We start from the raw sequence: 12592 nt of genomic DNA on the forward strand, positions 1-12592 counted from the left end.
TTTACACATCAGGTTACTGTTCACACAATATTCTTTTTATTCTGAATGTCTTCTGTGACTTCCCAAAGTCTGAAAAAAATCATCCCAATGTTGTCATAGTGATGGTGATGGAGGTGCAGGAGGTGGAGCCTGACAAACATACCCTTTAAAATCAAAAAACTTTATTTTAGAGCTGTGTACATCCTTGCCAATCACAAAACATACAACTTTATTACAATTGCCAAAATACCTAAATATTTGGTGACTCACAGTAAATGATCCAGTTACAACAAAGTGTGCAAACGTGGATTCATTTCTCTTTTAAAAGTACATTTACAAAACAAACCGCTTGAACAGCTCTTCTCTTATGTTAACACGAGGTAAACGTTTTCCAGAAGAAACTGCGGCAGCCTGCCTTGCGCTCTCTTTGGGAGAGGGGGAGATGTCGCCGCACCAGCTCCTCCCTGTCTCCCTCTTGCTCCAGCTCGGGGAGCATCTCCCCTCCTCTCGCTGCCATCAGTTCAGACACAAACTTCAGCAAGAGCATGTGAACGAGATCCTGAAGGAGGACAGAAAAGGATCTAAATTAGCAGAAATATCTCAACTCCTGACAGCCACTAGTTTTATTCCAGCTATAGAAATCTTTGCAAAAGTAAACCTATGAGTCACTCACCTTGTTGTTTACGAGGTCTGCTCTCAGTGTCAGCATGTCTCTGCTTGGAGCACCGCTCACCTGCACCAGCAGCGCCAAGGAGAACAAGGCCACAAGAACAACCTGCACCTGAGAGCGAAGCATCTCCACCTCAAACCGCAAAAAAAGGACTCTTATATTCACTGAATCTCTTTTCAACACTGTACTGGATGTGCAAAGCTGCAAAAGTCCAAAATATAACCAATCAGAAAGTGAGATGGTGGAAGAGCAGAATGTTATCACTGTCTGAGTAGGATGTGATGAGCTGTTAAATAGGCCTCTTCATCTTCAAATCTTCCTCATCCTCAAGTTAACACAAGGATGTGATTGGTGGAGAAGAATGGTGGCGAAGGAATGAGGAGGTGTGTGATGAACAGAAGTGTCACCAGACGGGATAAGGTCATCATTAGCCACAGCGACGTGGAGAAAACAGCCAACAAAACCTCCCAGATCTGACTTTAGGTCGATTAGTAGCGTACTAACTTGACGTGAAATATTAAATATCAACTTAATGGTAACATAGGACTTGACTTGTGTCAGTCATGATTAGCTACACCAGCTTCGGAGGTGTCTCCTGAACTCAACGTGAGGCCTGCATGCTGTGCAGTGTTGTTAATGACACAATGTGACTCAAATGTTAATGAGGATGCACTTTGAGTCAATGGAAAATAAACAGAGAACATCTAAATGTCAAACTGCAAACAAAACACTTTATAGGGTGAATACTGTTAGAGTGGGACAGTCATTTTTCTCTTCACATGTATAGTTCCATTACTGGAAAATCAAGACTAACCTCATCATAAGCAAGTATGAAATGAAAAAAATATAGGTTATGTGGCTATGAGATCATTTCTGGGTGCGTGGCACACCATATTCAACAACCTTGCAGTGAATCACCATGATAAGTAAATAACAGTGTTCCGAGATGAATAATGTAAAGGTTAAAAAAAAAAAAAAACTACAACTGATGGATAGTTTGTAATTGTAATACATTCTATTATAGTATGCAATGGTGAATCTGAATTTAAAGAAGTCTTGTTTACTTAAGTTTCATTTTATTTTTTTATTTTATGCAATTTTGACACTTTCCCACTTTGACAATAGCATATTGTTAGTGATAGTTGAACAGTGTATAAACTGAGACCATTCAAGTCATTCTATTGGAGGTTTGTAGATCCTTTTTATGTGTCCCACATAAATCTAGCTAGCCAACTAGTTATTTATTTCAACAAAGGTTGACCTAAACTGCTTATAATGAGGAAGGTCTGGCAAAGTGAGCCTAATAATGAGCTAGCTTATTGCAATGCTAATGCTAATCAAATCACTGTGGAAGATGAAGGGTACAGGCTTGGATGGCCGGGTCATTTGCAATATTTGTAAAGCCAGACATGGTGATGGAAATTATCCCAAGAAGACCAAGCAGTGGATCATGTGCGTTGCTCCAGGAGTTCCAGGAGAATTTCCTCATTGAAGACGAGGAGGCATTCGCTTGAACTGGCTGCAATGACATGTAGACTACTGTACAAAAAGCAGACTTTAATTTAATTTAGCTTGTGTAAAATGAATTAGCCTATAAGAAGAGATGTTCATGAAAGTCCCTCTTTTTATTTAGTTAAATGTATATGTCATATTAAACCCAATAGAAATATCGTGGGCGGGTAAAGGAGGGAGGGAGAAGGTGGGACAGGGGTATCATGCACTCATCCTTTAAAAAAAGAGGCGTTTATTATTATTATTATTATTATTATTGTGTAAGTCAAAAGAAGAAAACTGTTAGAAATATTACACATTAAAGAGGACTTCACATATATCTTGTTTCCTTTTCAAGAAATGTCAGTAGCTAAATCAAGCGATAACCCAAAAAAGAAAAAAGTATAATTTTCACATCTCATTTTTACATATTGACCTTCTTTCCCACCACAGGACTCTCACTGGTAGGTCGGATTACTCAGTCTTGACAATTGTGACATAACTTGACTTTAAGTAACATTTTCCAAGCAGTGAGGAGGCCGTGACCGGAGGCGTCCAGCTGTGCTGCACCGGTCCAGCTGTGCTGCACCGGTCCAGGGGGGCCCAATGGTCTCCACCGCCTCTGCACCTGCTGCTACATCAGAAAATTAGCGTCAATGTGTCATTGTTAATTACACATCTTCCCATACATGGTCAACGAGCAACAAGCAATTCCCCTGCTGATTTGTACTAAACTCTATAGGTTTCTTTATGAATTTGAGTGTTTCAGTAGCCTGTTAGTAGGCTACCTCCCTTCCTAAAGCATTTTAATTATAGGCTCACAGAGGGTATAAAAAAGATTTTGATTTTAAATACTTTATATATTTTTATATACAGTAATATAGATAATGGTTGGGCTGTTAAGATGCAACCATTTAACAACAAAATCCTGTAGCCTATTATAATCTTAATTCTATGTATATAGTTATTTCAAGTATGTGTGTGATTGAGGTGGATGTGTTTTTGTATTTGAGAAGTTTTGTTTTTTGCACTTTTTTGGCCTTTTTTGGAAATAAGAAATGAGAAAAACATATTTGTAAAAATAAATTCATATAAAATCCATTTTGTGAGTCATTTTTTCTTGGATTTTTTCTGTATTAAGTTGAGACATGTGACTAGGGTACTAATTGTGTATGTAGCCCATCTAATATGCTTACAGTAGTGTTTTTTAATCATTTTACAGATACTTTACTTGGACCGAAATAGAATTTTTTTATTCTAACCTATTTAGCTCTGTGTCACTAAGGCCTAGAATCACACTGACACTTGGACAAAAAATTGAGAGTGTTAACTTCCCAATGACCTCAGGAACATCCCAGAGGGCCAAAGCATGTGGGAACTGTACCACTTTTTTTTGGTAAAATATTTAGGCGAGGAAAGTATGTATTTTTAAGTGTTAAGGTTAACACCAACGTTAACTATAACTGCCCATTGTACAGTATTTTTAGTCACTGGCACGATATGTCCACTGGGTGTCACTGTAAGACCACATTTGAAGTTCACGACATTCAACAACTTTACATATATGTCTTATGAAATATCCGTATGAGTTTTTTTTTTTTTTACAAATTAACTCTGAGGTTAATTAAAACGCTGTGTTTATGAAGATGCCGGCCCAGCCAAAGAAAGCGGAAGTGTGCTGATTGCATAGACGGTAGGCTAATTGGCTTCTCAATAAGCTTAACAGGTGAGTCAGTCAAAATGGCGACATTTCCGAAGGTAAATACGACTGACAGCTTTCAAATCGAGACGTATAACGTAACGCTACATCAAGTCATTCTACATTTGATTTTGAAAAATGAAAATATGTTTTCATATTTTGTTTGGGTGAGTTCCAACGTGGAAGGTAAGCGCATGGTTAAGGTATAAAGCCTCATGCAAGGACTTATGATATGTATTTGTTTCAGTATGGTGTTGCTGCTCGACTTACCTTTCTGTGTCACCAGTCCTGTGCCGATAGGTAAGACCAGTTCAGTAGTAAGTGGTACCATAAAGCCATATAACCATACCATAAAACTCTCTGGGGTCCCCCAGGAGACTTTATAGTGGGCATTTCTTCAGCCGTGCTAATAAAATATTTTCTTCTAATCTAATATACAACTTTCCCATGTATAGAGTTTTATATGTCAAGGGAAATACTGTTGTCACTGTTAGGGCGCCCCTGTCTCAAGTCATATTCAGGATATAGAAGTCTACAATACAGTGTGGAACGGGATATAGAAAATAATGTTTGCCACAGTACTTGTTATCTCATTGCTTCCCTTAACTTTACATTGTCTAATATTTGTCAATTGTCATTGTCAATTCTAACATGATCTATACAAGCAGGCCATATGGCTGAAATGAGTACAAGATAACAACAGTAATAATATGTTTGCATATCGCATTTGGCCCGGGGCAGTGGAGCCCCAGAGAGATTGTCTGAGGAAAACTACATGGAGGTGAATTGCTTACCTGCAGAGTCATCACATCCACACTTTTGATGGAGATGGAAGAGATTCTTAATTCTTAGAGAGTTTTTTTTTTTAAGGGTTTAAGCCATTTGTGAAGGTATATACTGGTCTTTTCCACTCTAGGTGTCCATCCAGCAGCCTGTCCTGCGTAATGAGAAGAAGGTTAGTAAATGTCAGATGCTCGGAGATTAGTTTGTTTTTACGACTTTGCATTTGCATTCATTGTCACAAGCATAATGGTTAGATAAGGTAAGAAGAGTTACATAAAGTTGCTTCCTGTATACAGGATGAATATGTTTTTAAATAATGTTTTTCTCTGTGGCTTCACATACAGAATAAGCTGATTGAAAACCTTTTTGTCACTGAGCAGGGAGCTGCTGAGGCAGACATGGCTGTGATGTTCCACAGACAGGACCACCTGCCAGAGGAAGCAAGAGTATTGTCCCTGATTGAAGCTGCTGCTCTGGGCTACCACATCTCAGTGCGTGGCTTTCACCTCACCCTCCGCTGTCCCTACTCCTCCCCTCTCTCATACTTTGTCAAGGTATTTAGAAACAATATTGTTTACTGGGGATTAGGCCTGCCTATTCAATTTAAAATCCTTGCTTTTAGTGTCAGTGTTTTTTTTTCTGGATGCTGTGTGTGGGTATTTTTTCCCAGGAGAAGGGCGTTGATTTAGAGATTGTCAAAACAATCGTCCTGTACCGAATTCAGAGCAACGTCCTCACTGTTGACACCACTGTTGCCTGTGCTTTGAATTAGTATACCGTTTACATTATTGTGCTGTTAACTGTTAAATACAAGAGTGAAATGTCTCCTTGCTCAGTCCCCTTTCTCACCCCACAGATGAGGCTACAGCAGATGGGTCTGACCTGCTCTGGACTGTCCCTTATATTCTGTCTCCGTTAGTCTATGGTCAATTCATAGATAGAGGCATGAGGATGGAAGTGAAAGGCCAGGCTCTGAGTGACTCTGAAAATAAAGAGAGGGGATACAAGATTGGCCTGCAGGGGGGTAGAATGGAGGTCAGGATTCCTCTTGGAGCCCATGGTGGAAACATTAAGGTATACAAGATGTACTATAGGACAGGGTCACTACCTCCCACTGGGTAGATCTGAGGGATAACTTGACAATTTAAAGAATGAGAAAAAACAAAATCTATATTTTAATTGTACAGAAATTCGTGTATTTTTTATGACATTTCTCTCATCTTTGCTTTTTTGTGAAATTTGAATTAATAGAAATAGAAATCAATTGTACATCTGCAAAAACCATTACTGTTCGCAAATGTTTTGTGACTGATGTGGGTTTTACCTTTCAGTATGTCTGCTGTTACTCTTCCAGAGTGGTGTTGTGAGGGGACGGTACAGCCAGTCCATGTCTGTGGATTTTTTCTTCATGAGTCAGTGGGAGGATAAGCGCTGGCCGCTAACACAGCATCGCACCTCCAGGCTCCTTAACACTCCTTTCATCCCACAAATCCCAGTCTTTACCAACAGTAAGGCGTTCTCATGTAATTTTAACTTGTTTCTTTATGAATATTTAATTGTTAAAAAGAATTAAAAAAAAAAAATAGTATTGTATCATGTTACAAAATGCAACAAAACGCCAAAAACCTAGGTCTTATTTTAGAGGTTTGTCTGATGTAAGGAAAAATAGGAAAACATGTTATTGCACTGTCTATCAATGGCATTATTTTGTAATATTGTATGCAGTTATTATATCAATGTCAGAAAAATGCTCTTTGTAATATTAAGATATTGAAAACTAATATTCTGTTTCAAGATGTCTGTAAAACATTAAAATAATTTAAAAAAGGAATCCCACTACTGCCACTCTACCCAATTTTCTTAACATAGTATTTAAGAGTAATATTAATTATTTCTTCTACTTTCTTGGCATTGACAGCTTGTTTTGGATAAACTGTACAATTTACCCACACAGCCTTTAGGTTCCTAATGTGTTGAATATGCTGCCATCTCATTGCTCTATCTGTCTATCTGTCTATCTGTCTATCTGTCTATCTGTCTATCTGTCTATCTGTCTATCTGTATATCCAAAGACACAGTCCTTTCTGAGGGATTGTTTTCTGTTACCTTTGGTGTCTTTGCGCCTGATGTTTCCTTGCAGAAGGTGACAGTAGATGGGGGTGGTGACCTTTTAACCTGGACCCAGGGCGACACAGACAGCCTCAAAGTATCCAGGCTCCCCCTACCTAATGGGAGCCACTCCTACCAGCTTGGTTTCCCATTGTCACACCCCAAAATAATCCTAAAGGTGAGATTAACCAACACTGAGCAGTTTTTTATAACTGTATGTGAAACATCCTCCTGTCTAATTCCAGCATATAGGTGGTGGCAACGAGACGTACAGCTTCTCTTTAACCTTTACTCTTAACATCGAACCCAGCGGAGAAGTGTTTTACCATCACGTCACTTTAGAGCAGAGGGTTGAATACACAGGTGAGTGATTGATTTGTCACCATTGGTTCAGAACGGTTGGTGCATTTAGTCAACATACCGATAGTCTATATAGATGACATTCCACTTCCAATTTCGCCCTTGTTCTGCCGGAAATTCTGGCAGAACTATTTCTTCTTTGTGTTATAATTTTAAACCCAGGTGGATGTCTGAGGACTATGGTTAACTTCTTCTCAGATCTCTGCAGGCTAAATCCAGACAGCCACCTAGACTATCTGTCCAATCTGAGTTTTCTGTTGACGACTAAAACTATTTTTGAATGGACACGTTCCACCAAAACAAGTTCCTTCCAGAGGCTGTTAAGCAGAGGCACCGTGGCGCCTCTCAGCGTTTAGCTCCGCAAAAAGACAATTGTGATTGGTTTAAAGAAATGCCAATAAACAAGAGCACATTTTTCTGCCATCCCGGATTTCTGTGTGGACTAGCCAGACCCTCATGTGCATCGCTGTGGAGGAAGGTCTGGCAATGCGAGACTAATGTACTGATGACTCCCTAATGTGCAGCTCCGGGTTCCCTGAAGCTGGAGGGGAAGTGCACAGAGAAGAGCCTGCTGGTGCTGCTGCACCACGGGGCTAAGCCCGATCTGCAGTGGGAGCTCTTCCTCGGAGCTCGCAAACTAGACTGGGACCTGGTGGAGATCGGTGGGTTCGTGGTGGAGGCGGAGGAGGACTACTTGACTGTAGAGATCCCCCTCTACAGCTCTGGAATGAACTATTTGGTAATCAATTGTTTATTTTTTATCTGATGTGAAGTAGGCATGGGCCGTTATGATTCTGACGGCATGATAACCTTCGGTAAAATTTCACGGTATTGAGATATTGCAATTGCAGCTTTAAAATGTAGAATTTTTTTAAATGTAAAAAAAACATTTTTTTCTAACCTGTCCTGCCTTGCAGCCTGGTATACAATATGAGGAGCTGATTACCTTGTTACAGATACAGATTTTACTTTTAACGAGAGAGTTTTAATATACTCCTTTGTCTGTTTTATTTAATTTATAATGATTTATGATGTCACTGGGTGGGACAGGGGGAAAGAAATGGGGATGGGGGGGCACAAACACCACACAAACAGACACCATAGAGTAGGGACCATACCTGCAAGACAACAGGGATGGTGACTTGGGGCAGAGACAAACGACAACAAAAGAATGACAAAGAGCCAGCCAGCCGAACAACTGCAATAAACAGCTGATATAAGAAAACATCTGAGGAAAATGAGAACGAGAAACAGTAAAGCAAGATAAATAAATAAACAACACCGCACCACTCAGCCAGGAGAACTAGAATGATAATTTAAATCCATCGCGTGTGCGTGTGCGTGTGCGTGTGCGTGTGCGTGTGCGTGTGTGTGTGTGTGTGTGTGCGCGCGCGCTCATGCCTAATGTGACGTAACATTTACTTTCTGTAGTGGAGAATTCCGTTGTTGCTTTCCATTAACATCATCTATGGGATGATTTAATAGCTCACCTCATGCTTAGGTAGTATAGCACTTTGTCAACGTCACAGTTAGACTGATCAGATATTTACATTTGTAACTTTTTTTTCTCTCATTTACTCAACTAATGCCTTATCTGTGTGTGTGATTCAGTAAATGAACGGTCAGCATAAATTAAGTATTATAAACACTAACTTTTAGTGAGTTAAAAGATTCTTAATGCAAAGAGAGGATTTTGGTAAAACAAGCCTCCTATTTAAAAAAGATCTTCAAAAAAATAAAAATATGTAAAAAATGATCCTGTTTGTTCTTGTTTACAGTGTTATTCACTTCACAAAAATCATACAGTTGCTACATCACATTGCAGCTGGGATAATGCACGTTTGCTCCTTTTCTTTTCCAATGCAGGAACTGACATTGTGGGGTCTTGTGTCTAGTGTGGACGTGTCTGTTATGGATGCAGAGTCTCTGAGAGTGGAGGACAGTCTTGTCCATAAATGCACCTTTCCTGTTGGCGAACTCCTAGGTACACACCACAAGTTCAGACTGAAGCATTTGTTATTTGTTTATAATAATCTTGACACTCGCAGTGTTTCTCTGACAGTATGTCTGCCAGAAGGGAGGATGGTGGCGGTAGTCGACACCACCCGCACCATACCGCCCACTCACCCCAACCGGACCACCCTATTGGACCCCAGTTGTGTTCCCATAGAGACGGACAGTGCCAGAGCAATGTTCAGCTTCAGCTTGGACTCCTGTGGAACAACTGTAATCGTGAGATGCTTTTATTGACTGAAATTTACACAAAATGCTTTTCAGCCTCTTTTTTGACCTCCTCATATTTCCTTAGACCAAGGGAAATTTCCTTGTTTATAAAAATCAGATCAGTTACCCTCAAGATTTACTGCCTTTGGATGAGCCTCTCATACACAGAGATTCTCCATACAGGTGAGACACTCATATACTGTCACATATTTGTCTTTAAACTGGATGATAGTGTTGATAAGTAAGGTAAGTCTCTTTCTGTTTTAGGCTGACAATTCAGTGTCGCTACCCAGCAAACGACAGTCGTACTCTCGCTATCCAACAGCCTTTGAACTCCTCTCTGAACCTTTCACCCGTGCCAGTCAAACGCACCAGAAGGGAAGCTGCAAACACAGGTGTGCGTGTGTGTGTTAATATTCGTGTTAGTAGTGGATATGTGATTCATATTTGATATTACTTATGTAAATGTGTGAAAATGGAGATTGAATTTGGAGGGACGGCAAAACCTTCATCTTGGTAGTAAAACTTTAAACTGTATCTAAATCATTGTTAACACTCTGCTAAACGTTCTACACAAATAAATTGTATTAAAACTGACATAGGGAGATTAAAAAAATTATTGTTAGAACACAATGGTTGACCTCTTGTCTCCTCTTTTCTGGAATTTCAGTGTGGATCACTTGGATGCATGTCTCCATTCTGCTGATGCTCTGCACATGTGTTTTTGCATACCTCACCTGTAAATTAAATAAATGAATGGAATTTTTTCATTAGGTATGCTGTTTAATTTTGAATTTTTATTCTGACAAGATATAAGAAATTAAATGATTGGAACAGTTTCTTTTTGTAAACATGCATTCCATTGGGCTAATGTTAGTACTATTTCTAGCACCTTTCATTACACTTAAACCCCAAAGTGCTTTACACTTTTGATTTTTGTTAAACTATTTATTATTAAGTACTTAAACAAATAATAATAATAATAATAATAATAATTAGCAAAACAAACAAACAAAATAGCTGTTCTGCTTTGGCCTTTTGATGCTTTTTAAAACATTTACTTAAATACCAGGGGTCTGTTTCAGAAAGCAGGTTTAGTGAAAACTCTGAGTTTGTTAACCCTGAGATGAAACTCTGGGTTTTGTTTCAGAAAGGGAGGTTAATCAAACCTGTCGTTAACTTCAGCCCGTTTCAGAAAGGGAGGTAACTTAATGCATAACTCTTGTCAAAATGGAACCTAGGGTCTTTTTGTGAAAGTACCCGAGTCAAACTTTAGTTTAAAAGCAAATTTAGGATGGAAGCTCCACTTTTAAGATTTATCGTATTCTTGTTTTGGGTCAAATGGCCTATTGAATGGGAGAGCTAAGGGCACTACTATGATAGCATCAAAATCACTATTTCTAAAAACACTACTAACACTGAAACTTTGCTTGCAGTATCACCAGGTACTCCACACGAACAGAGTCACTTACTATGGTAACTGAGTCTGGTTGGGAGCAGGTTTTCTTCTCTCAGTCTCCTCCCCCTGACATAGCTCTCTTTAATTTCCTCATTCATTCATTCATTCAGTCTGTATCAGGTGCATTTTAGCGCTGTTGGTTATCTACATGAATAAAAAAAGAACAGGGTTGGTTTATTAATTGTGTAGGCAGACAATAAACATTTTTTTTCTTAAAACATGGCTTTTCAAGACGATCCCGTTGATTAAGAAGCTGTATTACTTCGCAGGGATAAAAAAAACTTCAGGAGATGATATTTAGTATCCACTGTAGCGTATTTTCATTTCCAGCGGCAGTCACCCATTGTGGAAATGCTAAACATCCCAGCACATTCTTGCTTCCTGCTACGAGCCATAACGTGAGATACAAGGTAATGGAGCCTTTTATACATTGTTGTGGATCTTTAGAAATAAACATCGGACAAAATGAATGGAAGTCAATGGGATGCTAACGGCGGGTGAGTGCTAGGTAGCATCAAAGTGGCACCATAGGAGTTACGCTTTGTGGACACTCGCTCACCCCCTTGAGATTCACATGGCTTCCTTAATTATTCACCAACCAACTATCTTGCCATACCCTGTAATTTCCCTCTGTTGCCCCGGCAGTGTGATATTTTAGATCGCGCCACATCTCCCTATCAAAAAAGCAATAAACTGTGACCGACTTGTTTATCACCAGGTTGCATCAAACTTTTAATCTCACTTTTGAACCACGGTGAAACATTTGGTCTATTATAAAAAAAATCTTTACTTATTTAACACTCTTCTTTCCTGTGAACTCTGAGACCGGATTGCATTAAAGAATGTGAACTCTTTGAGGGACAGTTAGCAACATAATTCAACCTCCCATTAAACCCTTTTAACACTTACATTAAGAAACCACCCTGATTTGCCCACAATACATTTAGTATATTTTAATTAGTCATATTTCAACTTTTTTTTAACTTGAGTTCTCACAGATCCAGTCAATCTGGCTTTATGATAACCTTGCCAGACCTGGTTCTCACAGTGCCTTGAGGCCTCTCCGGGGTACCTAACCAGTGTCTGTTGAAGTATCCTGCAGGTCAACCCCTGCAGCGGGCTCGTGTTTTACTATTGTCTGCCGACATGGGCACAAATTGGTGGCGATGCCTCCTCAAAGTGCCCTAAGGTCTAAGATCTAGGTGTTTCATGTGTGGATGTCACAGTACGATAGTTACAAATTGTAGCCTGTGTAGCCTTGTACCTTCATATTCCTTTCGCGTCAACATATTTGTGTGAGGCAGGATTCTCAAAAATGACTGCACTCAAAACTAAATACCGTAATCGTGCACAAATCGAGGATGATTTGAGGCTATGTTTATCAAACATTGAGCCAAGAATTGAGGATCTTTGCAAGGCAAAGCAGGCTCAGGTCTCACATTAATATCACCAACCTGCAAGCTTCTTTAAAAAATGCAGATGATGCCTACTATTAGACCTAGTGATAATAACAATAATAAAGCATAAATTAATATCAGAGGTCTGGTGCCAATTCCCAATTATAGCAATAGCCTAGTAATGATAATAGGCCTACTGATGATGATGATGATAATAATAATAATAATAATAATAATAATAATAAAAACAATAATAACAACAATAAAGCATGTAACCTCATATAAATATATAGCAATAGCCTAGTAATGATGATAGGCCTAATACTACTCATAATAATACTAATATTACTAATAATAATACTACTAATAATAATAATAATATCTGCAAGCTCACATTAGAAGTCTGGTACTACTGCCAATTA

General features: G+C 39.1%; 2 protein-coding genes across 2 annotated transcripts; one reads left to right on the forward strand and one right to left on the reverse strand.

Annotated features, from left to right (window-relative positions):
• Positions 1 to 154: 154 nt before the first annotated feature.
• sst5 (somatostatin 5) lies at positions 155 to 1119 on the reverse strand. Its single transcript, XM_032511339.1, has 2 exons — positions 653 to 1119; positions 155 to 538 (listed from the first exon to the last, which is right to left on the reverse strand). Exons 1-2 carry the CDS (start codon positions 773 to 775, stop codon positions 350 to 352), a joined length of 312 nt encoding a protein of 103 aa, XP_032367230.1. The 5' UTR covers positions 776 to 1119; the 3' UTR covers positions 155 to 349.
• A 3432-nt stretch (positions 1120 to 4551) lies between these two features.
• On the forward strand, positions 4552 to 11423 carry LOC116686310 (uncharacterized). The gene is made up of 14 exons (XM_032511283.1): positions 4552 to 4620; positions 4756 to 4794; positions 5003 to 5176; positions 5293 to 5389; positions 5479 to 5696; positions 5977 to 6130; positions 6695 to 6909; positions 6977 to 7094; positions 7616 to 7830; positions 8958 to 9075; positions 9154 to 9323; positions 9400 to 9497; positions 9582 to 9709; positions 11419 to 11423. The coding sequence occupies exons 1-14, from the start codon at positions 4615 to 4617 to the stop codon at positions 11421 to 11423; spliced, it is 1755 nt and encodes a 584-aa protein (XP_032367174.1). The 5' UTR covers positions 4552 to 4614.
• The last annotated feature ends 1169 nt before the right edge of the window (positions 11424 to 12592 follow it).

Source organism: Etheostoma spectabile, unplaced genomic scaffold (genome assembly GCF_008692095.1).
Source record: "Etheostoma spectabile isolate EspeVRDwgs_2016 unplaced genomic scaffold, UIUC_Espe_1.0 scaffold352, whole genome shotgun sequence".
Classification (NCBI taxonomy): domain Eukaryota; kingdom Metazoa; phylum Chordata; class Actinopteri; order Perciformes; family Percidae; genus Etheostoma; species Etheostoma spectabile.